Below are 27,932 nucleotides of genomic sequence, written 5' to 3'. Positions count from 1 at the left end.
AAAGAACAATGCAGATGCTCAGCTCTGAGTAGCTCAGAGAGTTAATATAATAAACCTTAAATCAATCAGTATTACTTAATGTGTGTAAAAACTATAAAAACATTGAAGGGAGCAGGCAATGTTGCTAGTGGTCAGGACAATAACAATCTTTGTGCATCAGTATATCTTATTGGAGACGAGAAACCTCAGCCAGCTTGGGCTGCACTGGTGGCTATCCATGTAATTCCACAATAAAAAACAGCTTTAATTCCTGAAGAATATTAAAATCATGTTTGTACTTTAATCAGAGATTTTTACTTAAATTTCTGTTTCTGAAGAGAAATAAAGCAATTTCATGCTGATTTTATAGTACTTAGTGCATTCAATTTCTTCTATGATAAAGGGGAGCAATGGTGAAAATATTCCCACATACCTTCTCTAGCAACTCCTGATTTGTTCTAATTAACAGCTGCTTTTCTTCTACCCATTTTGAATCCTGTGAGGAAAATACATATGTTTTGTTAAAGAAGAAAAAATGAATGCCTCCAGTAATTAGATTTCAGACATCATTTTGCATTCAAGAATAAAACGGTCACACATTGAACAATAAAGCCATAATAAATGTTTCAAGGACGTACAGCATTTTATAACAGTGAAAATAAAAGTTCTTTCCTGTAGCAGTCTTTTGTTTCCTAGCATGTTTCAGCTAGCATGTACTTTAAAATCTTTACATGTAGCAATTGTGGGTTACCACATTTATATGCTTTATGTCATTTTAAAAACATTTATTTACTCAGCTGAACACAAAACTATTTCTTTCCATTGCAAAGGTTTGGAAGCTTTCTTGCAAAATCATCCCATTTTAAGTAGTGCAATAAAAATACAAAGGGAGAAAGGGATGAAAATTATTTTACTACCCCAAAAGAAGCTTCAGCATTATGAAGTTAATTACCCTCTGCTAAAAATCTGAGAATCTGGCTAATACACACTGTTTGTGACAAGAAATTCAATGCTGCGGAGGAAGGGAAGTGATGCAAGACATTGTATACTCCATTTAGAAACTGTATTTCCAATTAATCACTTGTTCCAAAACGCATCTTTCCTTTTAGGTTTTCCCATGGCTACAAAAGGACTCATCAAATATCCCTTTAAACAGCCAAGCTACAAAAACTTATGGCCAGTCATAGCCAGACATTCAGATTTAATGGATTATAACAGCCAAATTTGCTCTTGTTTTTCCTATGGAGAAATCTATTTACATAACCTTTCTTATGCTGTTCTAAAAGGTCTATTAAAACAACATCCAACACTTAATATGCCATACTAACTCTAGATCAAATTATCTTCTAGGTTCAAGGGATGATTTATTTAAAATCTAAATGCCTTTACTAAAGTATTGAGGATGATGAATTATTTTTCAGGAAGATATCTGCACACTGATGTTGCAAAAGGAATCAATGACATCTGGATATCCCAGCCCATCAAATACGTTTGAAATGTCAATCTAAAATATTATGATATTATATTGAGTCCAATTAGCATTTTTAAAACATTTTAGTTTTTCTACTTACTGTCTGCTACAATTTCATGTTGTACTGTTTTCTCTACCTTTTTCCATTCATGCACAAAAATCCATTTCATGTAATAAACAAGCTCTTCATGGTTGTGATGTTATAAGAATAACATACTAAAATGAGTACTGAGAGGCATTACACTTGTCAAGAATTTTTGAGGCAAGTGAAAGAAATGTTGAAAATAAAATCTGGTATCTGGTTTAGTATTTAACTAACATTTTACTAAGGTCAAGGAATGAAGAGTTGCATGCACAGACTTAGGGTGGACATCCCAATGCATGGATATGGTAAACATACCCACATGGTAAGGTTCAATTTACCTGTCCCTATATGAGACTGCAACTTCAACTGCTTCAGTTCACACAAGTAGAAAAAACAGATCAATCTGCTCTATTGATAATGAATTTCTGCATCTTTCTTGATGGAGTGCAACTACACTTCCTGAGAAAACCTGAACTCCAGCAGAACTGCATTTACACACCGACCATTGAGACAGTTGAGGATGCATGCATCTGGCATATTGCATATTCCAATAATTTTAGATGTATTATTTGCCACTATTTAAATATATTTAATATTATTTAAATATATTTAATATTATTTAAATATTTGCCATTATATGTTTTAAGGATTTCTTAACTTAACATAAAATTTCTTATGTATGCACCTCAATGTACCATGCAGAAATGGATGATGAGTTTTGTGTTACTTCTGGGGGAATACCAACAGGTCCAGCCAGAAGAGAGATTAACAAAAGCCATTGACAGTTACTTTGAAATTCCAACTAAAGTTGTTACAAACCAAGCTTCACGTAATTTTTTAACGATAAGCTTCTAATCTCATGCTCTGAAATGGACTTCAGGAAATTTCCTGGAATAATACACTTGGATATTTTGATTCATTATTTTGTTTACAAACACACTTCAGGGGCTGGCTCCCAGAATGAGCATTCCACAATTATTATTAAATCATCATCACTACCATGACATCTAAATGACAAAGTAGTAATAAAATAATTTTAAAAAAAATCACATAGTGCACAAAGAATTCAGTTTATCATACAACCATTTATTTTGTTGACTGTAAATACTAACAGCTCAGGAGAACCAAGCAGGTGCTAGAGCTCCCAGGAAGACATTGTGATCCCCTCTGAAGAAAGCTAATGCTCAGTGTACAAACCAGCCGACTACAAACAACATCATAGTGCTCCTTGTCACATCCCTGTTCAACCTCTCAGGATTACTAAAATACAAAGTGGAAAATTTGGTTCTGAATTTCAAAGTAGTAATTGACTAAATTCTAATTTCCAGATATTTTTGACATAACTCTCTTGCAGAAAAATCACAGAAGTAACTCCTTACATGGGTATCCAAATTCATTTATCTTGTTTACATACACAGTACTTACATTATACACTGTACAGTCAACTATCTTGTTAATGTTTTCAACTACACAGCAATTTGCCCACAACATCTTTCTTATCAACAAACCAAAATAGCAGCAGTAGATGCTTGGGAGGTCTTTGGTTTCATTTATTCTTCCAGAAGTTCAGTGGGCCATCATTTTTAGATTGATAATATATTCTCAGTTTTTAGTAATATTGTATTTACATGAAATTCACTGAGCAAATTGCAATTTGTGTGGAAGCTAGCATAAATTATTTTTGTCCTTAATTTGAATATGGTCCCCAAACCTTTGCATTGATACAGAATCTTACAGAAAATTTTCATTTCAAAGAATAAACCACAAAAATAGTGTTGTCATTCATTTGGCATTATATGTAAGTTGTGTCAACCGCTGCAGGATCATCAGTCTTTGAAATGTATAACTACAGCTAGCTCTATCTTATTAGTATAAGCTACCTGCAAACTTAAATTCTTATTTCAAACAATAAAGCATAAAATAATATCTCCCCAATTTCTACTGTGTGTTCTAGGAGTCACACAGCTGAACAACTTGCAAACGCATGCTCATAACTCTTAATCAGACTTCCCGAGGGCCCTAGACAATATTAAATATGCATCAGTAGACACATCTTTGATGAGTATTTACATATATTTTATATACTGAAGCACAAGGCCTGATTTTACTTTGTGTGATGGTTTGGGAATCTGAAAGCAGCTGGGCCCTCTGAGACTTTAAACCCAGGAGAGTAACACCTCAAGCGGCTCCCATTAACCTGACAGGCTCAGTGTTCATCTCTCTAGTGTGCTTAGAAGCTGGGGTTTTAAAAAAATTTTATTTGGTAAACACCAAAAATATTCTCCAGTAGAAATATAGAATATTTATGTTATTAGAGCTTATAACAAATACTAACAAAATTGAAAAGAGGAGAAAGCCCTTCACCAAATGACAAGGGGAACAGAACGTGCAAGTACATGTGGTTATTTTAATAGTATGCTTTAGTGCATTATGTGTTAGAAAATGAGTCTGTAATGACATTTTCTTAGACTGCAAAGTCCTTTCCTTTATTTGAGTGATGTAATGCTGCAGTAGCAATTAAGCTGCATCATTGACACCAACACACCAGTAAGCAATGAAGATGGCAAGGGCACCACTGCACGCAGAGAACACGATGTGGGAGAGTACATTTAGAGAGCCTTTTACCTGTCCCTTCTCCATCAGAGCTTTCTCCAGGTCCTCAATTTTTGCCTGACACCTGAGAAGATCAGCTTGCAGTTGTTCCCGAGTCTGGGGAGGGGGAGAGGAGAGGGGTGGAAGGAAAAATCAAAAGTAAATATATTTTCTAATATTTTATGGGCTGTCCCATCAGCTTTTAATGTTTTTCAATTAAAATTTTAAATAATTAAAATAATTGTTATTTATATATATATAATAATTGCTAATATTTTAAACAAGGAAAACAATTGGTTTTGTGTTTATGTTCCATGATGTTTGAAGCTGCCAGTTTAACAGCATTTTTCCTTCCCAGCCTAAAAAGATGTTAACATCCCATAATCAGCGACAAAATTCTTACCAGGAGAAGAAAAAAAAAAAATTTAGAAACTGAAAGAGCTCTAAGAAGCTATTCATAAGCTTTAGTAACTTAAGGCAACTGGGGGAAAAGGGACAAGGGAGAAAGAGAATTGCATTAACACTGAAAAAGCCCTTTGGGTAAATGAATTATATTGACCCAAAATAAATTACATATCCCATAAACAGCACATGCTGGTCAGTTTTCCTCATTTATATGATTATTACACTCAGCACTACACTACAATGGGTATTACCCCCTATGTCCAGTGAGGCACCAAAAGGCACTGGATCATAGAAGGCACTAAACAAAACAGGATATAAAACACATGTTTCTGGAGACCCTAACCACTGAGGCTCCTTGATCTACCACAAGTATTTTATTTCCACCCTACTTCAGGTACTTTTCCACCCAAGTACAGGGATTTTTTTTTTTCCCTGCATCTGTGCATATTTGGGTCCTTTCTTACCTTAAGCCTTATCCATAAGTAATAGGAAATGTTCATCCCACCATAATAAACTATGCAAAAAGCTAATTTCTGACTCATTCAAGAGGTGGATTTGCAGGGATGTAACAAAAAAAACCAAAATGCCATTGAAAACAAATAGCAACAATTTCCAAGACTACAAAAAGTACAGTCTGCAAATGCCTGCAAAATAAAATTTTAAAAAACCCCATGAAGGCAAAGAAAATATATAATAGTCTCTCAAAGGCGGCAAATAGATGACTGCCCCTGAAATCCTTTTTTAAACAGTAGATGGAATTATGCCCCCTATCCTAATTCTATCTTGAGAAGTGATCTTCAAAGTCTGTATAGCTTTCCTTGGCTAAGTGTCCTACTTAAAAAGAGAGTGTCAAAACTGACTAGGCTTTTGTAAGATGCTAAGAACTCTAATAATAAAGCCATAAAGCAGTAATTCTACTATTATAAGAACTATATTTCACAGGAAAAAATAAAAAAGGAGTGTAGGTTGGTTGAGTCCTTTTCCATTGGTAATTTTTAAACACATTAAAATCATTTTCCTTCTGCACTCTTAGCAACACACTGCAGTGGCACAGTACAGCAGTGGCCACATGTAGCAAAGCACTAACATGTAATAATCACAGCATTTAATATGTTTCTCCCTTTTTGGGGTTTGGAGAAGTTGCTGAGGGAAGACACACAGGGGTTTTTTAACAGTCCAACTTGGTGTCCATCAGGAGTCCTCACTTCCTGTTGTGCAAAACTGCTTCCCAGTCAGCCAGAACCAAGATTTGGGTCAGATTTTTGATTCTGATTTGGGAGATTTTTAATATAATCATATTATGGAAGTACCTATGCCCTTGTAACAACCTATCCTGTGATTAATTTAAAATCCATCATGTCACTATCCAAACTACAGGTTCAAATGGGTTATCACTCTCATAGCATAGAAATCTTTAATGCATTATACATGCTAGAATAAAGTATACTAACATTTTTGTTCTGATTGCACCAGATGAATCTAATTTATCTCCCTACTTACGACATCCTCTAATCCTCAAAAACATTGGGCTCTGCATTTCACTGACCTGCAAAGATACCTCCTGCTATTACAAATTGTTTCAGCTTTTTCTATTATTTCAGAGTTAAAAGAATTTCAGTTAAAAAATTACCCTTGCTTCTCTCTCTGCATCCAGGGTTCCACCGACTTGTTCTTGGAGCAATGCATAAGCTCTTTGCAAAGCTTGATACTCTCTTGTTAGCTGGCAAAACCTGAGTTCAGCTTCTTCTTTAGGCGTGCTCTTAATGAAAAGGTGGGGGGGAAGTGGGTTAGTAAAAATGTGTTTAATGGTGGGTTTGTCTGTACAGAAGACAGACTCACAAACAAGCAACAAAACTCATACAAAGTCTCAAAGTTTAATAAAGGTATGAAATCCTAAAAAAAGTGGAAAGGAAAGGAAAGGAAGGAAGGAAGGAAGGATGATGAGTAACTGCATCTACCACACAATTCAAGGGCAGTGTAAGTTGCCATGTAAGACAACAATGTGCAGAAATGGAAAAACTATCTGGGGAAAGGTGAGGGAAACAGTCATGTGCAACACTGTCGTCAGCAATTCCAGAGCCAGAGGGGTCTCGGAAGGCATTTGTTGTATTTCTCATGCTGTCCACCCTTCCCTCCTTATACTTGTTCTCTACAATGCCAGGGTAAAGCACACTGACATAGAAGTTACATTTAAAATTTATTTCAAATATATTTTCTTAAATTTATTCTTTTAACACAAAGTATTTTCAAAGTCTTTATTTTCCTTGAATGTTAAGCCACTAACTTTAACACTTATAAAATCTTTCCTATACAGCTGAGGACAAGAAATGTCCTTCACTTTAATTAATTTTTGCTCCAGGAACTTGAGTTTTAAAGAAAAGAGATTACTAGATATTATTAGACATTAAACCTAGGAAAAAAGGAAGCTTCTTCTGAGGAGTATAAGGCAGAAGTTAGTGAAAAAGAAAGAAAGATGAAAAAGAGCATCTAATTCGTGCTTTGTGCTCATGCACGCAATCCTCCAAAGTAGGCCAGCAGCAGTGAGTATCACAGAGCTGGGACAAAAAATATCACTGGGTATTTACTACCTACGATCATCTAAGCTTTTACGAATTGCAAAGGGCTCTCTGAGTATTGTGAGCAGAGAAAGAAAATCCTGATTGTATCAAAACAGTCAAATAAATGATAAGGTTGAAAGGCAAACTATTGTCTAGTAAGTATTGACTTTTGGCAAAGCAATATGCCTCTTCATTTTCCTTTGACTAATAAGAAAGAGTTTGAGGAAAAAAATATTTCTCACACCAATATCTGCCAAATCTGTCAGATAGAATATTATCTTATTAATTTTATTGCAAAGTGTATATGTTACCAGACTTAACAAAACCCAAAGGTATTCTCTGCCAAATCTTTCACAGTTCATTGGGTACAATGGCTGAAAGTTTGTATTTATACTTCAAGAAGTAGAAAGAAGAACAAATCAGTTACCACTTACATCTTCCAGATCTTCTTCTGGTGTTGCAGGTGTCCTGTCTGTTTTATCTGTGTTGTATGAAGTTACAGATGAAGTTTCTGAATCAAGAGACTCTTCATCAAATCCAAAAAATGTCTCCACAACATGCCTCTGAAAAATTAGGTTTTTTTAGCTAGTAGCAAAACAGATGAAAATCCCTAATGACCCAGTAAGTAGTAACCAAGGTCTTCTCTGATGATTATTTTAGTATTTAGAAAGAAAGAAAGGTTCCAGTGCAAACTCTTCTTTGATTCAATAAGTTACTTTTCCAACAAAATTTGTGGAAGAACCTCCAAGAACAGAACTGGATATGGAACAGAGATGAGCTAAATACCAAAAGCATAATGCTTTAGCAAAACTATTTACCAAAATCAGACAAGTCCTTACAAGATTCACAGTAGAGAAATCCTGTACCTATTCAGAAGAAAGTATGGCAGTACAATGCAACAAATAACGTGCAACCAAAAGGATAAAAGTATTCTGGAGACCAAAGTGGAACAAATTTAATTGCTCATACTAATTGCAAAAAAAAAAAAAAAAATCTTGTTTTGGAAAACCCTATTTAAAATTATAAATTAATGTTTATCATTTATTTTTTTCAGTATCCTCATTCTCTTTCCTTTTTCAAAAAGTTTGCTCGAATACTATGTCTAACCAAAAAGACGTGTTTAGGGAAAAGCAGCATTGCACTGCAGATTTAAAAAATTTTACACAACGTTATCAATTAAATACATGCTTAGAAAAAATTAGAAAAAATAGTAGCTAGTGGAAATGAGTACAATACCAGTTGTGAAAATGTTGATTTTTTATATAAACACAGTCACAGAAAGCAGCATATTTCCACAGAAATTCAACCATTAAAGTTTTGGTTTTTTATAAATTTAACTAGAAAAAAAGGGTTTTAAATGTTATTAATCAAGGCATAAAGAAGGTATAACTTGTCACACCACACAAATCCAACACAATTTCAGAGAAGCAAGAAAACTGAAAATATTTTTTTAAGGGTGTTGCTGAAAAATGGATTCAGGTCATAACGCAGCCTAAATAGAGAGGGTAGTGGAGAGAGGTGGCTGTAAGAAGATGAAGAAAGATCTCCACATGCTTTGCCATTGCGTGATACTGAAGCACGGATCCTGATGTCACAGTTTGCTATTTGGATCCTTTTCAAATACATGTCAGAGGTCGTCTATGAGAAGATAATAGCTTGTTCATTAAAACAGCCATAAGGATTAGAAATTATCAGTTGTTATTAGTTCCAAACATCACGAACCCTACATTTCAGCAAAGAATTGTTATCAATCAATTTAATTCCAGGTACTGAAAAGTTTTAACTATAATGCCCTCTCTCATGATGATTTCCAAATATTTATCTTTCCTTGCAGTTTTCCAGACTTACCTAACCTTAGAGATTTTTTTCCAGTATATTTACATAAGTATGGTCTTCTCTTTCTCACAAAGCGCTAATGCTCACTATATTCTTTTGGTTCAGCACAGCCAAAATAGTCTGTTTTGATTTAAGAGGTACCAAAAAAATCAAGCCTGTAGGTGTGACTTTTTGCCTGGATGAATGACACCATGTGCTCCATTGCCTGGTCACCACAGTCCACCAGGTCACAACCTCATCACTCATAAGCTGAACAAGTCCATAATAGTTTCAGAGTACAGCTAATTCCACTCAAATTGCCAAATACAGCTCCAAGGTCATGTCCTGAAACACTCAACTGCCTCACTTAAGAAGACTCCTTCAAAGAGTACTTAAAAATTTTCACTCAGAAACCCAAAAAGCCATATCTTTTCTAAACAGACTGTGTGTATCCATATGCATGCAGATAAATGCATAAAAGGCAAAGAGCTTCCAAACAACCTTGAGAAACAAATTTCCTTTTGCAAGCTACTAGACCACTACTTTGTGAATTCATAGGATCACAGTTACAATGCCACAGTGCTGGAAGGACATTACTCTGTCCTCACTTGTGCAGGAGGCACTGTGATCTTCCGTCAGGCAGAGCCCTGTCCAAGGTGTTTAAGACAGTTCCCTGGGATAATCCAGTCCTTTCCTCCAGCATTCCCCAGTTGACCTTTCTGCCTTACTTAACAAAACAAAGGGCACAAGGAATACGTTTAAGCTCTAGTCTAAAAATACAAAGACTTATCCAGAAAGCTAATGGTATTTACTCACATTTGAATTAAAACCATTTCAGACTTCTCTTCTAAGTTCAAAGGTTTACCACAAAACACAGGAGGTCAGTAGTCCTTTGGATATGGCCGATCCATCCCATGGCTTTCCTCCCCCATGGAATACTGGTTGCAGCTTACAACCATGTAACAGCAATAGTACAAATAAATATTGGCAGTTGAAAACAGAGTTCAAGAAATGGTGCTACTTCAAGTTGCAAGGAAGACAAATTTACAATCTGAGTAGCCAGCTCAACCCACTTTCCTGACTCCAAACTGATATGGAGATACAGTTTCATAAACTAGAAGGTACATTTTATGGAACTAAAGAAGATGGCGGCAGGTAACCAAAGTGCCAAGCCTTTGCAAAGGACAGCAGAAGGGACTTCTAAAAGATGGAGAACAAATCTCCAGTTTATTATCACATGGCACAGAGATCACACTACTGTATGGGTCAGCAGCAGCTGAACTAAAGTGACAATAAAACCTACCTACCTATGGGATTTTTTTGCTACATCTCTGCTGCACAGTCACTTTGAGATAACTCAGGTCAAATACATGTCTTTCTTTAACACTGCATGCACACACCCACCCATGCCATTTCAAGAAATGAAAATAAATTAGCAAAACAACAGTGCTTTTGATTTTAAATAAAGGTATATAGGCTGGAGAAAATATTTAAAGCAATTTCATTATTGTGAAAAATAATTTGAACATTTCATTTGTAGCAAATGTAGGGGGAAAATATATATGTATCAATAAATAAACCACTTGATCATTAGATATGAGGGAATTCTGAAAAAAAACCTTAGTACTTCCCGTCACACTAAAAAACCCCAACACTTAAAGGAGAGTTAAATGTCAAAAACTTTTAAATGCTCCAAAGACTGCCTGTAATATTTGAAGTTAACAAGTGAACAATTTATTTTTAAGACTCCTTCATTTTTAGAAAAGCTGAATATTTATCATTTTGTGGAGCAGATCCATTCCACAGCAATAGAGATAAGGTATTGAATTACTGTATATGTATGAATGACTGCATATGCATATATATATTGAATTACTGCAGGTGCATGAATTGCTTCATGACATAATTACAAAATAGCCAGTTTGACTGTTGATCATCTAGCATCTGAAACAACCAACTACGAGAACTGATTCACAGCAAAACCGAAACAAATAAATTCACAAGGGAATAGATGTATAGAGAGAAAAAATACTCGAATAAAAGACAGGTGAGTCTTAAAGTTGTATTTAATAAATAATAAATAAAGCATCAATAAATATATCAACTCCAAGGGAGACTCCATGCATGTCTCAAAAGCTGAACCACAATTGTTTCTGAAAAGCATACAGAAATGCACAATACTCACTGGATTCTTGTAAATATATAAACCAAGTTATTCAAGTTTCATTTAAACTTTTCTTAAAAATGGAAACATTCTGAATTAACAAATTAGAGATTGTTTTATATTTGTTTGCACATTTCTTATTTCTAAACCACAACTTTTTAACTGAGAAAATAGTAACGTAAATTGCAGAAAAATTCTGATTTGAAATCTAATTTCCACTGACTACTATTAAATGCCATGCATTTAATAGCAAGTATTTTTCATGTGGATTTATAGCTATGTTTTCACATAAATTTAAAGTAAAATTATGCATTAGGTCTTTATAACTCAAGTATTAATACTTCTACTGAATTGTGGTGCTCAGTAAACATAAAAGTTTAGACTACTATAAATCAATAGTGACACAAACTACATTATATGCAAATTTCAATATAATCTGATTTCTCTGTTGGTAAAGTAGTTTCATTTTACATTTAAATATCTCATTTTAAGGGATCTAATCAAACATGATGAAAAAGATCCAAGATACATTTCCTTGTAATGCAATCAGATGTGCTCATCAGTAACTTCTTACCTTCATGCTTATATGTCATTTCTTGGCAGCCAGAAAAATAAAGGCACACCAAGGCACAGAGGCAGAGAAAAAAAGAAAAATATAAAACAAGAAATATGAACTCCATCACACCAGTGTGCAGGCTTTCCACCACTGCAAATACAGTTCATTTATTAAAATTTTAAAAAGGCACAATCCATGGAGTCCTGCAGTTACCAAATAAACTGGGTAAATATGTCTTACTTTCAAATGCATGACTCCATCCATTATGGAATGAATGTACCTCCATTCCACATGTCAAAAATAAACAAAATATAAAAAATATTGCTTCTGAAGTGTCTTAGTTATTTCACAACAAAAATTGAAAAAAAAAATTAAAAGTACCTTGGAAAAAATCAGGTGTCTGTCTATACAGAGTCACTAATCACTTCTCTGAAGACCCTGCAAGCACAGAGGTTATAAAGCCCATCCCACTTTGCTGCTCCTTTCCTTGGGGAGCCTGAACCAGTTGTCAGCCTTGTTCCATGAACTCCTTGGGAATTAAAAGAGTGTTCAGTGAAAGCTCCAGTAGCAACAGTAACCTAGTGCACCTACAGAGCTCCAGAAATAACACTCATAGCTAATTACAAAAACACAGAGCTGTCAGAAGCTTCTCAGCTGAACTGATGTTCAGGGCTGTAAAGGCTATGGCAAATCATTCACACAATATGTCTCAAAGATGGAGGAAGGCATTCCATGGATTCTGTTCCAGATAACACAAAAAACTGTCAGAAAATATTCTTTAGAAAACCACCACAGACTCATTAGAAAACCACCACAGACTCTGCACTCTGCAACTGATGAGTGTAAATCTTCACCCTGTGCATTGCATTCCTGGTTATTAGAACAAAAGAAAAAGCTCATTCTGGAAAGTATAGAATGATTCATCTGACTGTTTTCATGAAACCTCTTTCTCATGAGTTATTTCCTCCTTCACTTTGTCACAAGGAAGGGGACACATTTGGAAATAGATACAACCTATCAGCCAAACTTGTTCATTCGCTGTGTTAACCATAATTTTACATTTAACAAACCTTAGAAAAGCAAAGCCAAAGACTTAGATCAGCTCAGCTCATCTCATCATCAACAACTCATCTTAGACTGCCTTGACAGTCTGTGGAGAGAACCAGGCAATTTTAGGCTAAAACTCCTATGTCCTCTTTAGATATGGACTTCCAACCACTTTATGTTACCATACAGATGTCTGTATCTCATGTCCATTACTGACATCTAGCCAACATTTGCAGCAGTTGGATAAATAAATTCCACAATTTTCGTCTGGATTCCTGACATAGGCTGTAAAAACAGAGGTGATGAAATGGCAAAATCCGAACTCATCTGAGTGAGCAACTCATTCCACTTAGATTGCTAAAATTAACTGTGGGAAACACAGCTCCTTTTAGCATTTTGATTCTCACAGGACCACACAGGTAGCCTGGAAGGAAATCAGCCAGGATTGGGTTTTTAGAAGTTAACACCAATTGCAGTTAAACTGTGAGTCAACGCTGCATATAAATGTAAATATTCTACAAGTTTATCCATTGCCAGGTAATAGCACAGTAGTATTATTGACTACTTCTTTCATTCCTTAAGGAATCAGCTAATTTAGAAAGTTTAAATACAATTATAAATTAACTATATTAACTAGTGTGTATATACGGTGTAACTACTATAGTACGTACAATCCCATTTGCTCTTCTCTCATAACCTTCTCTTTTTTCACTTGTTTTCATTTTACAGTCCTGCTTTTCCTTTCAGGAGATAGCATCACATAGAACTTCAAATGGTCACCACAGCCATTGAAGAGCTAATGGACAGGGGATGGAATAATTTATAGCAGAAATGCCTGCTCCTGGTTAATTTGTTCTTTCTGATGTTTCTTTTCTACCCTAAATAAGGAACACACCCCAACTAACTCTGCTGCTCATACACATACAATTCTTACGGTATACTGAGCAGAATTCCGCATATTATAGCACTCTTAGCAAACAGAAAATAACATTGACACAAAATTTTAATGGTATCATGCCCATTCTCTCCAATCCTCATGTTTTTCAATTCCTGCTTTGGTTGATAAGGAAAAGGAGACACCACAAAAGCAGCAGATTGCTCAAGATAAAACAGGAAAGGAACAGTGCCTATGTCAACTGAAGCTCTACTAACACAGAGCACTTTCAAGACATAAATGCGTACTTATTGAAGTTTTCAGCCTACAGAAATTCTCATCACCAGTTAGCAACACCTAAAAATTTACTTAACTAGCTTTTTTTTCATGAGGAATTTTACAATTTAGCAAATGATCTTACACATTTGACTTACAGTCAGATAAAGGTCAATAATTAGAGAACACTACAAAAAGTACAGTATAAGTTACATATATCGATGTGTATTTACTTTTGCATTCTTTTGTAAAAATTCCTCTCAAAAAACACAAATTTCCAGTTACACTACATCAAGAAAGAATGGTTTACAGTTGCTGTAAATATATTTGGCAGGATCTATTGTTACTTCTGATTTTTTTCTTTTTTCCTATGCAAAAGACACATCATTATTAGAAACAGAATTTGAAGAAACTACCAGTGAAATAGAGAGTCCCAAAGGATTAATTTTTGAGAATATAGGCATTAGAGTGCAGAGCAATATAAAAGCACCACCTGGAGGTTACCAGGAATAGACTATGCAGAACACACTGACACAAGGCACCCATTTAAGACAGAACATATCTTAAGCTACTACATAGATGATAATGATTGCTCCACTCTTCATTTCCATTTTTTCCCTCTTACTCCATTTCCCACCTCCCACACACATGCTCCAGGCTGCTAATGTTCAACTTCACAAAAACCATTATTCAGCAAATTACTTTTAGTGCATTACAAGAAACTAAGGGTACTTTCTGAAGCAAAACTTCTCTCTTTTTATGAACTGAATTTTTGTCTTGAACCCTGTATTAGTTATTAACGCATAACAGTTGGAATTGTCTTACTACTTACATATCACATACAGAAATATTATTTCAGTAACGTTCCCAGCAGGAGTTATTCTTTAATTGTGATTTAGCTCTATGCTGGTACAAGTAGTTTAAAGGGGGTATGTTCTTTAAAGCAGGCTGAATATCTGTCCATTGAAATAGTAGTTGATTCAAGCCATTAAATCGTTATGCCTCGAGCCACTTGAATACTTAGGCTACAGTGGCTAAAAGTGCAATTTTACTGTTTATTTAAAACAAACCGCAAAAATAACATTACTTGTGTGAAGTACAAAATCCTTGAATTACCCTAAAAAATGAAGCACTTACCAGTAAATGTAAGCAAAAGAATGACTGGATTTTTCTCATTAAGCAGAGCTTCAAATTCAGGCAGTATTTAAATTCAGTATTTATTAAAAGTATTCAATTCAGACAGAAAGATGTTGTTCACAGCAACAGAAATGTATGAAAAACCGAAGGTTTGCTCACCTTTGGAGGCTTCAGACTTTTCCTCCTCTGTTTTTTAGAGCGCAATAACCGTTCTCTTTCCTAGAAGGAAAGAGAACATTTTGGTATGGGTTTGTTTTAAAACTATACTTAGATATGTCTAACACAGAGAAATACCATTAACATTTTCTTTAAGCCTCTGGTAAAGCCAACACAATGTCTTTATCCTTTTGATTAACATCATGTTACACCACACTGCACTGCAGCTTTGTGCCTTTAGCAAACAAACCTTCAGCCACGTACTTCACACATCTGATGGGAAGTTGGCAAGAAAAGGCTTTGTTAAATACTGAGCACAGATTTCTGACAGTTCTTTTGACTCTTTTACCAAGAAGCTCACTATGGAAACAGAATTCAGAGTGTCACTCCAGTGTTCAACCATCCTGAAGCAGCAGGTCGGTAGCCAAAAATTAGTCCAGTCTTAGTAATTAAAAGTTGTTATTATATCAGACACACTGATATACATGCGTGCATATGCAGATACAGTGTTACATCTGACTTATCCTTGTAGGGCAAATGTCTCAAATCCAAAGGCACTCTCAGTCTCTGTCAGCTTAGTTGCTGTCTTTGTTCTACTCCAGTTTTGGTGCAAGATCACAATAAACTATACCATGACATGAGGAGGCCATGACTGCAAATGCAAGATTTCTGTTTGTCTAAGTCCAAGAATACTGCCTCAAATTCCAAAGGAGAAGAAGAGGAAGAGAAGGTAAAAAATGTGAAGGAGCAAGCCAAAAAAACCCAACAACACAGGAGGCAGGTGCTCTGTCTTCTTGCTTTTTTCTGATTCTTTCCTTAGCTCTGCATCTTTGTTTGCAGCACCTCTATTTTTAAAAGACAGACTGCAGTTCCAAGTGCTTCTTTAGCAGTTATTGCTCACTGCATGGTATTATTCTATTCAGTTATTTGCTTTGCATTCAGTTGAGAAACTGGAAAAATAGGAAGCTCACAGTAGAAATCACAACAAAATTATTTATCAGCACATTGTTCCAGGAAATAAGTGTTGGAAAATGTAAAATAGCTGAGAGAAGTACAACAATTTACACAGCACCTTGAATACATGTGGTTTGAAAAATAAAGAAAAGTAATGACTGCCAAGAGGGAATGCTGCAGGTATTTCAAGCTGCACAATAATATAACATTTTAAGCTTAAAAAACCGGACAGCTGAATTTAATACTTTTAAAGAAGAGTGCTGTCTTCTCAGATGTCCATTTAAGACACATTTCCTGCTTTAAGTGGGGTATTCTGCCTCCCAAGCAGGTGTCCAAACAAATGCAGTGCAGAATGAACAAACATTTCCAAAATCCCAGTCCTCCTGTTTCTAGTCTTGTTTGTAAGAAGACTACTTAATTTACTTCTTCAACATAAATCAAGCTACAAGCCAATTGAATCCACTAGCATCTTTTGCAGTCATCTGTTTACCTTGACAGCTTTCCTTTTAAGAACTGACCAGAACACCCTGTTGTGAGAGAAGTCATGTTGACAAGGTTTTAACAGCATCAAGGATACCCTACAGATGACACTGTTAATCAGTTCACACAACCCTACTGCCTAAGACTACTGCTCTTATTTCCATGTATCATATTGCTCTCAGCTGGAGTTAAGCTGATTATTTTTATATTAATCAGATATAGGACATTTTGGTCGTTCTTGGTAACTATGATACATCTGTAGTCTGTAGAGGTGTGGGTTGGGCCAGAAAAGAGAGCTCAAAAGCAACAATGTGCAGAATTCCACTGCATTCACATCGAAGGCAAAGGTTTAGTTACTTTGTACTGGAACCAAAGAAGATTCCTAGTTAAAAATTTAAGTAAATTCTGCAAGTGGAATAGTATCTGTAAGTAGGAAACAAAGCAAAAATGAAACAATATTTTAAAATATTTATTTATTTTACTTTTACACTAAACACAAATTAATATTATTTGACCAAAGTCAGGATACAATATATTTCCTCATATCACTAGCTGAGACAGTAAAAAGAGAGCCCTCTCATACTCACTTTGCACTGAAATATAAATGAGGTTTTATCTGCCATATAGTGCACATCTAATGTCATATCACCATCCCTTCCTATGCAGTTTTACTTGGAAGCTAAAGCAGCATCACTCTGTGGACCAGACCCTACATCATAGCATCTCAGAAACATCCTACTGCTTGGAACACTGGGACACTGGGGAATGCACACAGACATCCAACCTTGGCACTGATTTCAGAGAAAAATCCTGGGCCAAAATCTCAGAGGAACTGCCAGGAACTGAGACAGTGTTCCACATACAGTAATAACACACCACCTTCTTTTTCCTTTTTGGAGCTTCTATTTTTATTTTCAATGATGTATACAATTCTTTAATTTTCTATTTAGACAGAAGGCTAAATAGATTTTTTTTATCATCTTTTAGCAGTCAGTAGTGCCATTTGAGATGTCTGAGTTTGCCTGAGTTCCAGATGCTGCTCCAGAATGGCAAGGGTCTCTCAGAGATTATGTGCAAATTTCTGCCAGCACCAGAAGGGTTTATCACAAATTGCACTAAATAGCTCTAGACACCTTTAACACAACTTGAAATACTCCTCATCAAACACAACTTGCAGAGTTCCTGTGAACATCAAACACTGCAAACATCCATGAGCATCACCTTAAGAAGCCTTCCAAGTCAGAGGGCAGCAGCTGGGCAATTCTAATCCTAAGACATGCTGCTACCTTTGGTTTGAGGAACCGCACAGAGTTCTCCCCATCTTTTTAAATACAGCTTGTATGGCCAGCTCGGCTGGAGATGCTTAGCCAGGTGAAATTAATGACACCACGTTTCCCTCTTTAAGGAGAACTTCTAGATCAGGGGAGTGCTTGGGTTTGCACCCAACACATCATAGTCATTAAGTTTTGGAAAGTCTCCTTTACTCAAGTTCCTTATTTGTTGACAGCCAGTTCTGTAAGTAAGGCTGATCATGCACTTTTTTTTCACAAGCAGCTCATAATAGGTAAATATTTTTAATACAAAGATTCATACACATTCCAAAAAATTCATTCACTACCTGAGAAAAAACAACAACCCTTTGACACCAAAGAAGTATTTCCATATCACTACTACAACTGCAGTTAAAACATTCCTCTTAAATCTTTAGCTTGCCTATAGGTGTGTGTGCATGCACATGTGTATACCAGTCATAAACATTACCACTGTGAGATCATCAATAACATGCTGTTGTTCTTTGACTTGCAGTCTAAGGAATTCAATTTCTTGTTCCTCTCGTGTGCTGCTGAGATCATTCAGAGATGTGTGCCTCTTCAGTGCTGGTTGTGCAGATAACTTTTCTTTCTACAAAAATAAAAAACAAAGAATGTTTTAAACTGCCTTGCTGCAACAGGAGAAAAACTCTCATGTGTCATGTAGCAACCAAGAATTCTTTGAACCCATCAGTGCATACTCCACTACAACACAAGGCCTCTTTCAACAAAAAAACCCTCACATTCTATATGCCTCTGTGTTAATCTCTCACATAAGATATTTTAGAACAGAATCAAAGAACAGTCTGGAAAAAAAAAAATAGCAGACAAGTGAACTCAGTGATCTAGCATAGTGCATGCACTCAAATTCAGTTCTGACTTCTAATAATAAAGGCAGTATTTATTAAAGCTGATATTTAGTCACAGCTTTTTACAGCCAGCAAAAACATTTTATCTATCTGGGCTCCATTCCCTTAATCAGTGTGAATTGATACAACACAAAGCACATGCCACTCTGAATTTAGAATATGAGTTTTCAGCTGTATTGTCTGCATTTGACAGTTGCCCCGTCCCACTGTGGAGACTGATGTGCTTGTTAGAATAAAAGCCTCACAAGCACGTCCAGCTCAAAGTTACTGTGTGCAATGTGCTCTCCTAACACAGCGTTGGAGATGATTACTTACCAGAGGTGGTTACTTACCAGCTCCACATTTTCCCTCGATAAATTCTTTATTTTCTCTTCCATTCTCTGGATACATTGTAACATATCATCATTTTTTTTGCTCATCCTCTTATTTTTTTCTACCAAAGGCTTCAGCTGACTTTCTGTCTCCCGAGAACGTTTCAGCTGCAAATGGCAAAGGAACAAAGTTAGCTGGGCTTTAGTTTACCTTTGAAGAAAACAAAAAACAGGTGTGCTTCCACTTGCTTTTCTTAATTCAGAAAGTTCAGCTCTTCTGCTGAATGGCATCTGACATACACCACTGCTGAACTAAGAACTACAGCAGCCCAAGCAAGTAAGACGTAACATTTTTGTTTGTCTGCCAAAAAACTAAATCTGGTCACTGTATTTTGCTCTTGGCAAACACTTATTATGATCCATAGTGATTTCTTTATAAACTAATCTCAATAGATATATACTTCTTGTGACCAACTAGGTCTCTAGACAAGTTGTTTTCACCAATTTAGCCATCCCTTAAGAGGAAGACATTCTTCCTCCTCTTAATGCATAATTAGAGCAATGAGAAAGTCAGCCAGAGGGCACAGATTCAATCTCAGCATTCTGCTGACATTTTCAAGCTGCTCAATTTTGCTCCTGTGGTTTTATAATGTTAGACAATTACATGAAGCAAATGACTGCTCTTCCTTGCATTTGTGTGTATTTAATATTTCACTGTTTTTACTCCATGAGTCATTTTGTTTGGGGAAAGAAAAATCTATTTTTCTCAGTTAAAAGACTTTTCAATTTGCTAAGTTTTATCTGGAAAGGACAAAGAGATCACAATTGTTTTTCTGAGATAAACTCACTGATAAATTTCGTTTTCTGTTTCATTCTTGAGAAAACCATTTTTCACAATTTTTAATCCCATGGCCTTCCTGATACTACTGATTTTATGTGTACTCTTGTCTCATAATATAAAACCTGCTCTACATCTCTTTCAAAATATTTTTCTTATGCAACTGAATCTAGAATCAAGAAGAGCACTTGACTGAGCCATACATGCTGTCCATCTAGAGGGACACTGAAGGATACATTGAAATACTTCTGTATTCTTCAGGGATGTTTTGAATTATTTAGGTCCACAGAAAGGATTAACAAGGAGGGAGATGTCAATGTGTCACAGAGCCATCAATGTTTCACTCATCTGTACGACTGACACATGGCACCATTTCAGCCCTCAACATAATTTTAGAATCAGATATATAGGTTCCATCTTTTTAGAATGAAAAATCTTTTCCTCTGCCACTAGAATCAGGGCATTAAGGGACATGTGTAAAAAGTCCCATTGTAAAACTCACCTCCATTGCAGTCAATGGGAGTTTTAACCATTAACCTCAGCACAAGTACTGATAAAGGCTGATAAAATTTGTTCTTAAAATTCATGTTATATCCTTTTTTGTGTAAGTTACTATCCCTCTTCTAGAATAATTTCACCTACTTAAGAGACTTCCCTTGAGAAATGGCAGATTTTTCATCACTACCACAAGAAAGCTTTTTTAACTCCTAGCTAGCATAAGCATGTCACAGAGACAAATTTCAGAAGGATGAATACAGCAATTTAAGTGCATGGATTATGCATGTTTTACACAACATCATTATACAGTGCTACAGGCAACATACCAGTTATTTTGATTACTATGACCCCAAAACTAATCTGTAAATTTTTATTTTTGTGGGACAGGAAAGATTCCATCCATGTCTTCTATGGTCACAAGATTAATTTCTATAGAAATCTCTGTTACATTTAGATATAATTGACTGAGGCCAACCAGGACTAATTTGTAAATTATTTATAACACCGACTTTCCAACATTAAATCTTTTGCCATAAAGATGCCCTCCTAGTCACCATCTGTGTTATTACTAATTAATTTACCAGTTCATTTCTTTCATCTGCTAGGAGAGTATTCCTGTCTTCCAGCTTTCTTATTACAGCATTCAGTTCAGCAATTTTTAACTGAAATCTCCGCACATCTCGTTCATCCAGGTGCTGCTCCTTTACATAAAAAACATATAGATTTATAAAATTACTTTAAAAAATATTTTACTGTCCATAGTTTACTATCATAGCTTAGCAACTGTATTGTGTAAGTTTAAAATGGACTTGTACATCAGTGTCTGGAAAACTTACTATAATTAACTGCAATACCAAATAACAACATCCTGGGAAAATGCCTCATGAACAGCATCTTGTGAAATGCATGTAAAGTTTAACAATTAAACAAACTATCTAGGTAAATAATATTTCATATATAGCAGGTTACTTCTCACCAGATTTCTTACTCTCAGCTGAAACAGTTCTAGTGTAAAGGACATAGATTAAAATCACATGGCTCAGTTTTTGAGTAGTACCTATTTTCTAATGGTTAAAATATTCCTAAATTAATGAAATAGTGAGAAAATACTGAGGTTCACAGATCAAGGTAAATTCTGCAAGTTCTATATCCATATATTTCTCAATATTCTTTGCAATTTAAGAGGTCCAAGGAGTTTTTAAATCATTAGCAAAACAGCAGAGTGCAGCACCAGGCCATTTACCATTAACAGGTCTTAATAGTAACCACAAAATGACTGTGAACACCCTGGCATTTCTCCAGAGCAGAAATTCAGAGAAAACTCCATTTTCTTACCGGAGTTCCCATCAGTTCACTGATATCCCCCACTCCTGCAGGAAGCTCCCTCTTAGGACTGCTGTGGTATCGTTCTGCCTCCTTCACCTGGACAAGCTGCTCATCCAAAGCTTCTTTCTGAAGGAGCAGTTTCTGGGTATGGCCTGCCTGGACACCAAGGTCCTTCTCCAGAGCCAGAATCACCCTGTCTTTGCCTTTTATCTCGTCCATCTGGAAAGAAATAATGCATGAAGGAAGTTTCTCTAATATCCCCAAGTGCTCACTGCATGCAAACATTCAAATTTGCAAAACAAAGTTCTGTTTCTCTCAGGATTACACCAGCACTGAGACCGTGGCTGCCAAAAACAAAATATATCTTCTCTGTAGTCTTTTTCTCTGTCCTTAAAAAATGTTCAGCCTTCACTTGATCAAGAGTTTCCTTGGTCCAGTCTCAACTTGAGAGACAAACAAAACCAGAGGCAAACATGCAGTGAAACAGAATACAAGCCACTGAAAACATCCACTTCACCTGAGGATTCACACTTCTATACAGAGAAGAAAAATCTGCTTTCACTATGTTTCAGCAAAGAAACACAATTAGTACATGACAAACACACTCTTTAAAACTCACCTGGGCTTTGTTTCAAAGCTTGAGCCACAGACATTTGCCCCATGTTGACTCCCTCTTTATTAGTGAGTATCATGTGTGGTGAATCTCTTCACAGACATTTAAAATTAGTAGCATATACATGCACAATATTTAAACTTAAAATCTTAAGCATACCTATGTATTTTACGTGCCCTTGTTATAAGATTCAAATGAGGACTAGTCTTTATGTAGAAGGAAAAAAGTAAGTGCACACAGACCATTAGAATAAAGGGTAGGAAGAAAGAGTTCTTAAACACCCTCTCTGGTTACTGAACTGTGTGTTCATACATCTCCATACCAAATAAAGCTCACTGCTCACAGTGATCCACTGCAGCTCTCATAGGATTTGTCCCTTGCAGCATCAGTGTTAAATTCACTTTGGTACTATTCCAAATGCTAGAGGAAGCGACAATCTGCAGCAGTTACTATAGAAACAGATTCCTTAACAAGAACATTAACCATTAACAATGTATTTATTGGAACTGTGCTGTATCTCCTCCAGTTTACAAAACTGCTTTCTTGGTCAACATAAATGCATGGAATTTTGGAAGTCAATTTTATTTTGAAAAAATAAAATAATGAAGTAGTTAAATCAAATGTTTATTGTTTATTGTACTCCTACATCCATACAAGTCCTTTATGTCAAGTTACACCTAAAGAAAAAAGAAGGAAAAGAAAAAAAAAGACATACCAGAAGTAATTTATAGTTCAAAGTGATTTACAGGATTAAACACAATGAGATTACATGATCAGATGCAATTTGCTTCTTCAGGATTCTTGTCTTAATCCTTTCACAATCTACAAAGCACATGAAATTAGTTGTGTAAAGAACCTGACTGGCAGGGGATGGCTTGGCTGAACCATGATCAAAGATAAAAAGGTCAGATTGAAGTGAATAAGCTGCTCTAAACTACTCTGAAGTTCTAACTGGAACTGATGAGGATTTGCTCAGATGGAGATTTATTCCCTGATTTAGAAAAGTTGCTGTGTCTCAACTCCTTGTACAACAAATAAAAACAAACTTCCCAGTATTTCAACTCCCATTTGTGAGACTTCCAAGTATGCCAAAAAAGGACATGCAGGAAAGAATGCAGTTTTTATTAATGGAACAATTTGCAACATGCAGGATTTCAGAGGGACTGTGCAGTGAACAACAATGACAAAAATTAAGCAGCTGCCTCATTTAATGAATGCTATCTGTCAGGCACACTGATCTATAAGGGAGCCCTTGGGAGGAAAAAATGTCATGTAACTAAATACTGTGGACAGTTCAGCTTTCAATTACACAGGTGTTCACACTGAACATCCACATAACTGACACAGGAATCTGCCCAGGCAAGGCACACATTCAGTAAGAAGACCCAAGCTTACACATGCAGCCCTAATTCAAGGTACCCAATTAGTAGTGTATTTCATACTCTTCCTGTTCTCACAACCTAATGGTAAACGCAATGATATAGGCTTTAAGTTGGAAGGAAAAAGGAAAGCAACAATCTTGGTACTTGCTGAACTGACACAGAACTGATCCTTTGAAACAGATGTGACCCGTGCAGTCACAGCCACGTCACCCTCCTCTCACACTTCCATTGATCAAAGCACACAGACTCACACAAATTAGAAAGAAATGCCACAAAAGAGCATGGCTCTGAAGTGAGGCTTAAGGGAAGGCATAATTCTCCTCTGCTTTTCCTACTACTCTTTTCGTATCACAAAAATCTACATGATGACTCTTTCAGAAAAAAAAATGCCTCATGTTTAAGTCAAGTTTAAAGTCTTTGAAACACTGATATAATGAAATAGCAATGACTGCAGAGCCTTTTTTATTTTGGATTTCCATTTAAAGTTACAGGTATGGACTCGAGAATCTCTTACTCATGTAAACCTGGGCACACACACACAAATACACAGAACACTGCAACAGTGCTTAGTTTTTAATAAGCACAAATCACCAGAACAAAGAATTTCTAAGGAACTAACTTACCACAAATTGATAAAGATGATCAGAATTGCATCAAGAATGCCTCCAAATTTTGCTTCAGAAGCATGGGGGTCAGTACAATTGTGCTCTCTTCAAGGGAATGGTTACACCCTTTGTTCATCCAATGTAACTGCACTGACCTAGTTAATGTCTCAATTTTCTTATATCTACAGCAATCTCACCCAAAGACTTATTATCTTTTTCAGCCTTCCATGGTGCAGAGCAAATCTGCAGAGCAAATCAAATCATCTTCCTTGCCTGTTTTCCTAACAGAGAGCACAAACTGGTCGAGAGTGGGGAAAAAAAGGGAAGAGAAGTATTTTACAGCACTGCAATCTCCCTCAGTTCCATGTGGAAGAGATGGAGAGATGGTATGTCAGGGCCCAGGAGGCAATGAAAGAGGAGTCACATGACTAGGAAAGAGAGAGATAGTTTAGGTTTAAACTGAACATAAGCTGCCATAAAAGAAGACTTTAGTTTAGCCTAGCCTATATTCTAATAGTGGTTAAAGCTCAAAGTCTCCATGTCAGTTCTGTCCCTCTGGAAAACAGCTGGAGCCACAGTTTGTTACATGAAGGAAAAAAAAAGTTGGCAGCATAAAGGCCAACCAACTAATGTAATTAGGTATGAATTAGGTATGTATTTTAGACATATGTATTATGGTCTCTGTTTTAGTGGGGAGAAGCATATCTTCCATTAGGCAAATGAAAATCAAAATGGATTAATCCAGTTTCCCTGCTGCCTCTATTTTAATCCATCACATGTTGTGGGAGGAACTCAGTCGTGCCAAGACTCTCTAAGAATCTACATGGTCTTAAAGAGAAGCAGTATTTTTTATTAGACTAAGTGACAGAGTTGATAAGAAAGCTTTCAGGCACAGAAGCCCTTCAGCAGATCAGGTTAAGAAGTGTTTTCATGTTTTCTACCATGGCATTGCACTTGAAGAACCAACATTTGACAACTGCAACCTGCATGCAATAACTCCCACTACTGCTTTCATGGATTCCTGCCTGTTCTGCAACTCATCTGAGACCTCTCAATAAGATACAGAGGATAGATACCATCTCTTTTACCAACATATTTAGCACAATGACATCCCAATCATGCACTGTGCTCACACATATTGTATAAATCAAATACATAATCCCAGAAATCCCTTCCAAGTGTTGTCTCAGTTTCAAATTTATTTTCAGTTTAAAACAAATTTACCCACTTTCTGCAGCTTCAAGTAAAACAGGATCACATCAACTCTATTCTCTTTTGCATGGATTTTAAAGTATTTTAGAAGAGTGATTATTCTTTATGCATTTAAGGGTGGTACAAGTCAGTACAAAAAGTCTGTAGTAGGAGGACAGTGGAGCAACATGAGGTTAGAATGTATTTTCAGTTATAGGCCTTGAGAAGAAAAGTAGCAGAAATACCCTCTGAAAGAGGATTTAAAGAAAATAAGATCATTCACAAGCAGCTGCAGAGGCAAATTACTGAGAAATCACCTTGAGTAGCATAAGTAACTCTGGAGCTCTTGGTTAAAATTAGAGCTTTATAAATATAATTTCTTCAGGGGTTTTGTGCTGTCAAATGTTAGTTGCTGAATACAGACACTATCTGCATTATGTCAATGAAGGGATAGCATTTACAGCCTGTGTCAAAATTACCCAGGTTCCTAAGAACATGTATCCAACTGCCCACTAACAGCTAAGAGAAATGAGCAGAAATGAGTCTTTTAATAATATTTATGAAATGTGAAAGAGAACCAAGCCAGTCATTAGAAAAAGCATCCCATGCCAATTATGCCACACTTCAATGACTACAGTGAAAGAAAGTCAGAGACCTTTGGGGGAACTTTAGTCTCTCATGAAGTTGAAAGAGAAATTCCCAGGGAATTAAAAGCCACATCTATCAAGGCATTGGCATATTCAGTTCCAAAGTGGAAAAAGCCAGCTGCTGCATTGCCAAGTGTAAGACCTTCCTCTTCACCCATTCTTGTCAAAGTTATCTCCTAGCCAACTGCAGAACAAAATTCTACAGTGCTCTTCTCCAGCAGAAATTTAATTAACCTTTATACTAAGTGCCTGACACTGAAAATAGGGCTATCATGACAGAGGGATTGCTGGTTACTCTGAAGAAGATTCTACTCAAAAGAAGATTCTACTCAAAAAATCCAGGTAAAGATTGAACCAAAAAGAATTAACATCTTTTATAGTTTTAAAGAGACACTAAGAACTAACAACAATATCCCAAGCTGAAAGCTCATGTGGAGAAAAGAATTAAAATATTCCAGAGCTGTGTACAGTATTCCCTACAACATACATGGCCAGCTAACAAAATAAATGTTTGCTGCTTATTTGGGACACTTAGGGGGAAAAAGGACTAGAGATGCCAACCATTCAGTGGAATAATAAGGGTCACAGACAGAAGTGGATAGGATTTATTTTCAAATTCATGTGTAATTTTTCTAAACCAACAGACAATTAGTTCCTCCAGTAGCTATTCTCACATATTTTTCTGAAGTGTGTAAATCTCATTAGAAGTTCTGATAAATTATACAAGAAACACCACATGGGCAGAAAATTCCAGAACTGATAAGAGGTTTCTCATATCTTTCTCAAAATCCAGTTACAATCTCTACTACTGGATTTCTCCTATTACCTATCCCAAGTGTTCATTGACAGAACTGTAATGAAAAAGTAGTCAAAAGGATAAAAATGTAGCAAAACTAAGTAATACAAATTTTAGATTTTTTTTTACCAGGTGCTACACCAGACATAACTTCTGTCTGTTTTTAATACTGTTCCAAATTTTGTAAGGAGAGATAGAAGTCAAATTTGTGACTTTCCTAACTTTTTAGAAAATATTAAGAACAAACACAAAACGCTGAACCTGCACTATGAAAAAGGTTTGATTAGATCTGCTTGATCCAAGGAAAAACAACATCTGGCTGGAATGCTGCCCTGTGAGATCCTAAAAGAAGAAGCATAAATCTTGGGAGGACAGAAAGCCAAGTATTATTTGCAGTCCTACAAAGCTGGAGGTGCTGGGTCTGTGCTGCAGCTTAGCTCAGCCGTGGAATGCAGCTGGAGCACGTGTCTGGAGCAGATGGCACAATCCAGGAGCAGGCAAGCATTTGATAGCAGCAGCTGTGTGTGAAACACAGGCAGGCTGAGCGGCCCAAGCTGCAGCTCTGCCCAGCCAGGCACGACTGCCTGGGATGATTCAAAGCTCAGCTTTCCAGGCTCAAAATCCGACACTGCTTCGGAGGCAAAACTCACACAGGGCACAAGTGAAGTGGAAAAGCCAGGATGCACCCTTTCCTCAGGCCAGCAGAGAGTGCCCCTGCCAATAGCCAACTGTCCCTCTGCTCCAGAATTGTCAGACAAATGTCTCTGCATTGCCCCCAGTGATGAAAGCAGCATAAAGATACAAATTGCACTGCCTCAAAATGACAAAATCCTAGTAATGGTAAATGCGGGAGAACATGAATGCTATTAGAAAACTGTTCCCATCAGTAGATAATTTGGGGTTTGGTGGAACATTAAACTTTTGCTTCTATTACTTTTCATGTCAACTGCTCACATGAAGAAATGGAATGCACTGTCCCCCAAATCCGTAGATGATA

The 27,932-nt window shown here is 36.3% G+C and overlaps 2 protein-coding genes across 9 annotated transcripts in view; both read right to left on the bottom strand.

Moving 5' to 3' along the window:
* JAKMIP1 (janus kinase and microtubule interacting protein 1) overlaps positions 1-27,932 on the bottom strand; it is a 143,658-nt gene that overhangs the window by 36,509 nt on the left and 79,217 nt on the right. For all 8 annotated transcript variants that reach the window (XM_074541734.1, XM_074541731.1, XM_074541737.1 and 5 more), the window contains 9 exons: positions 21,711-21,920; positions 20,957-21,076; positions 19,061-19,207; positions 18,311-18,451; positions 15,119-15,178; positions 7,525-7,653; positions 6,163-6,291; positions 4,161-4,244; positions 413-475 (listed from right to left, as the gene is read on the bottom strand). In XM_074541734.1, the coding sequence (XP_074397835.1) occupies positions 413-475; positions 4,161-4,244; positions 6,163-6,291; positions 7,525-7,653; positions 15,119-15,178; positions 18,311-18,451; positions 19,061-19,207; positions 20,957-21,076; positions 21,711-21,920 (1,083 nt within the window). The remainder of the gene's footprint in view (positions 1-412; positions 476-4,160; positions 4,245-6,162; positions 6,292-7,524; positions 7,654-15,118; positions 15,179-18,310; positions 18,452-19,060; positions 19,208-20,956; positions 21,077-21,710; positions 21,921-27,932) is intronic.
* LOC141729184 (uncharacterized) lies at positions 7,660-15,107 on the bottom strand. Its single transcript, XM_074541740.1, has one exon. It carries the CDS (start codon positions 11,747-11,749, stop codon positions 11,570-11,572), a length of 180 nt encoding a protein of 59 aa, XP_074397841.1. The 5' UTR covers positions 11,750-15,107; the 3' UTR covers positions 7,660-11,569.

This window comes from Zonotrichia albicollis, chromosome 5, assembly GCF_047830755.1.
Source record: "Zonotrichia albicollis isolate bZonAlb1 chromosome 5, bZonAlb1.hap1, whole genome shotgun sequence".
NCBI lineage: Eukaryota > Metazoa > Chordata > Aves > Passeriformes > Passerellidae > Zonotrichia > Zonotrichia albicollis.
Note: the sequence above shows the minus strand (reverse complement) of the source record. Positions and strands in the feature narration are given on the sequence as shown.

Bases quoted from the DNA above. Each gene is read 5' to 3' on its own strand.
- LOC141729184 (XM_074541740.1), bottom strand. From the start codon at position 11,749: ATGGAGTTCATATTTCTTGTTTTATATTTTTCTTTTTTTCTCTGCCTC.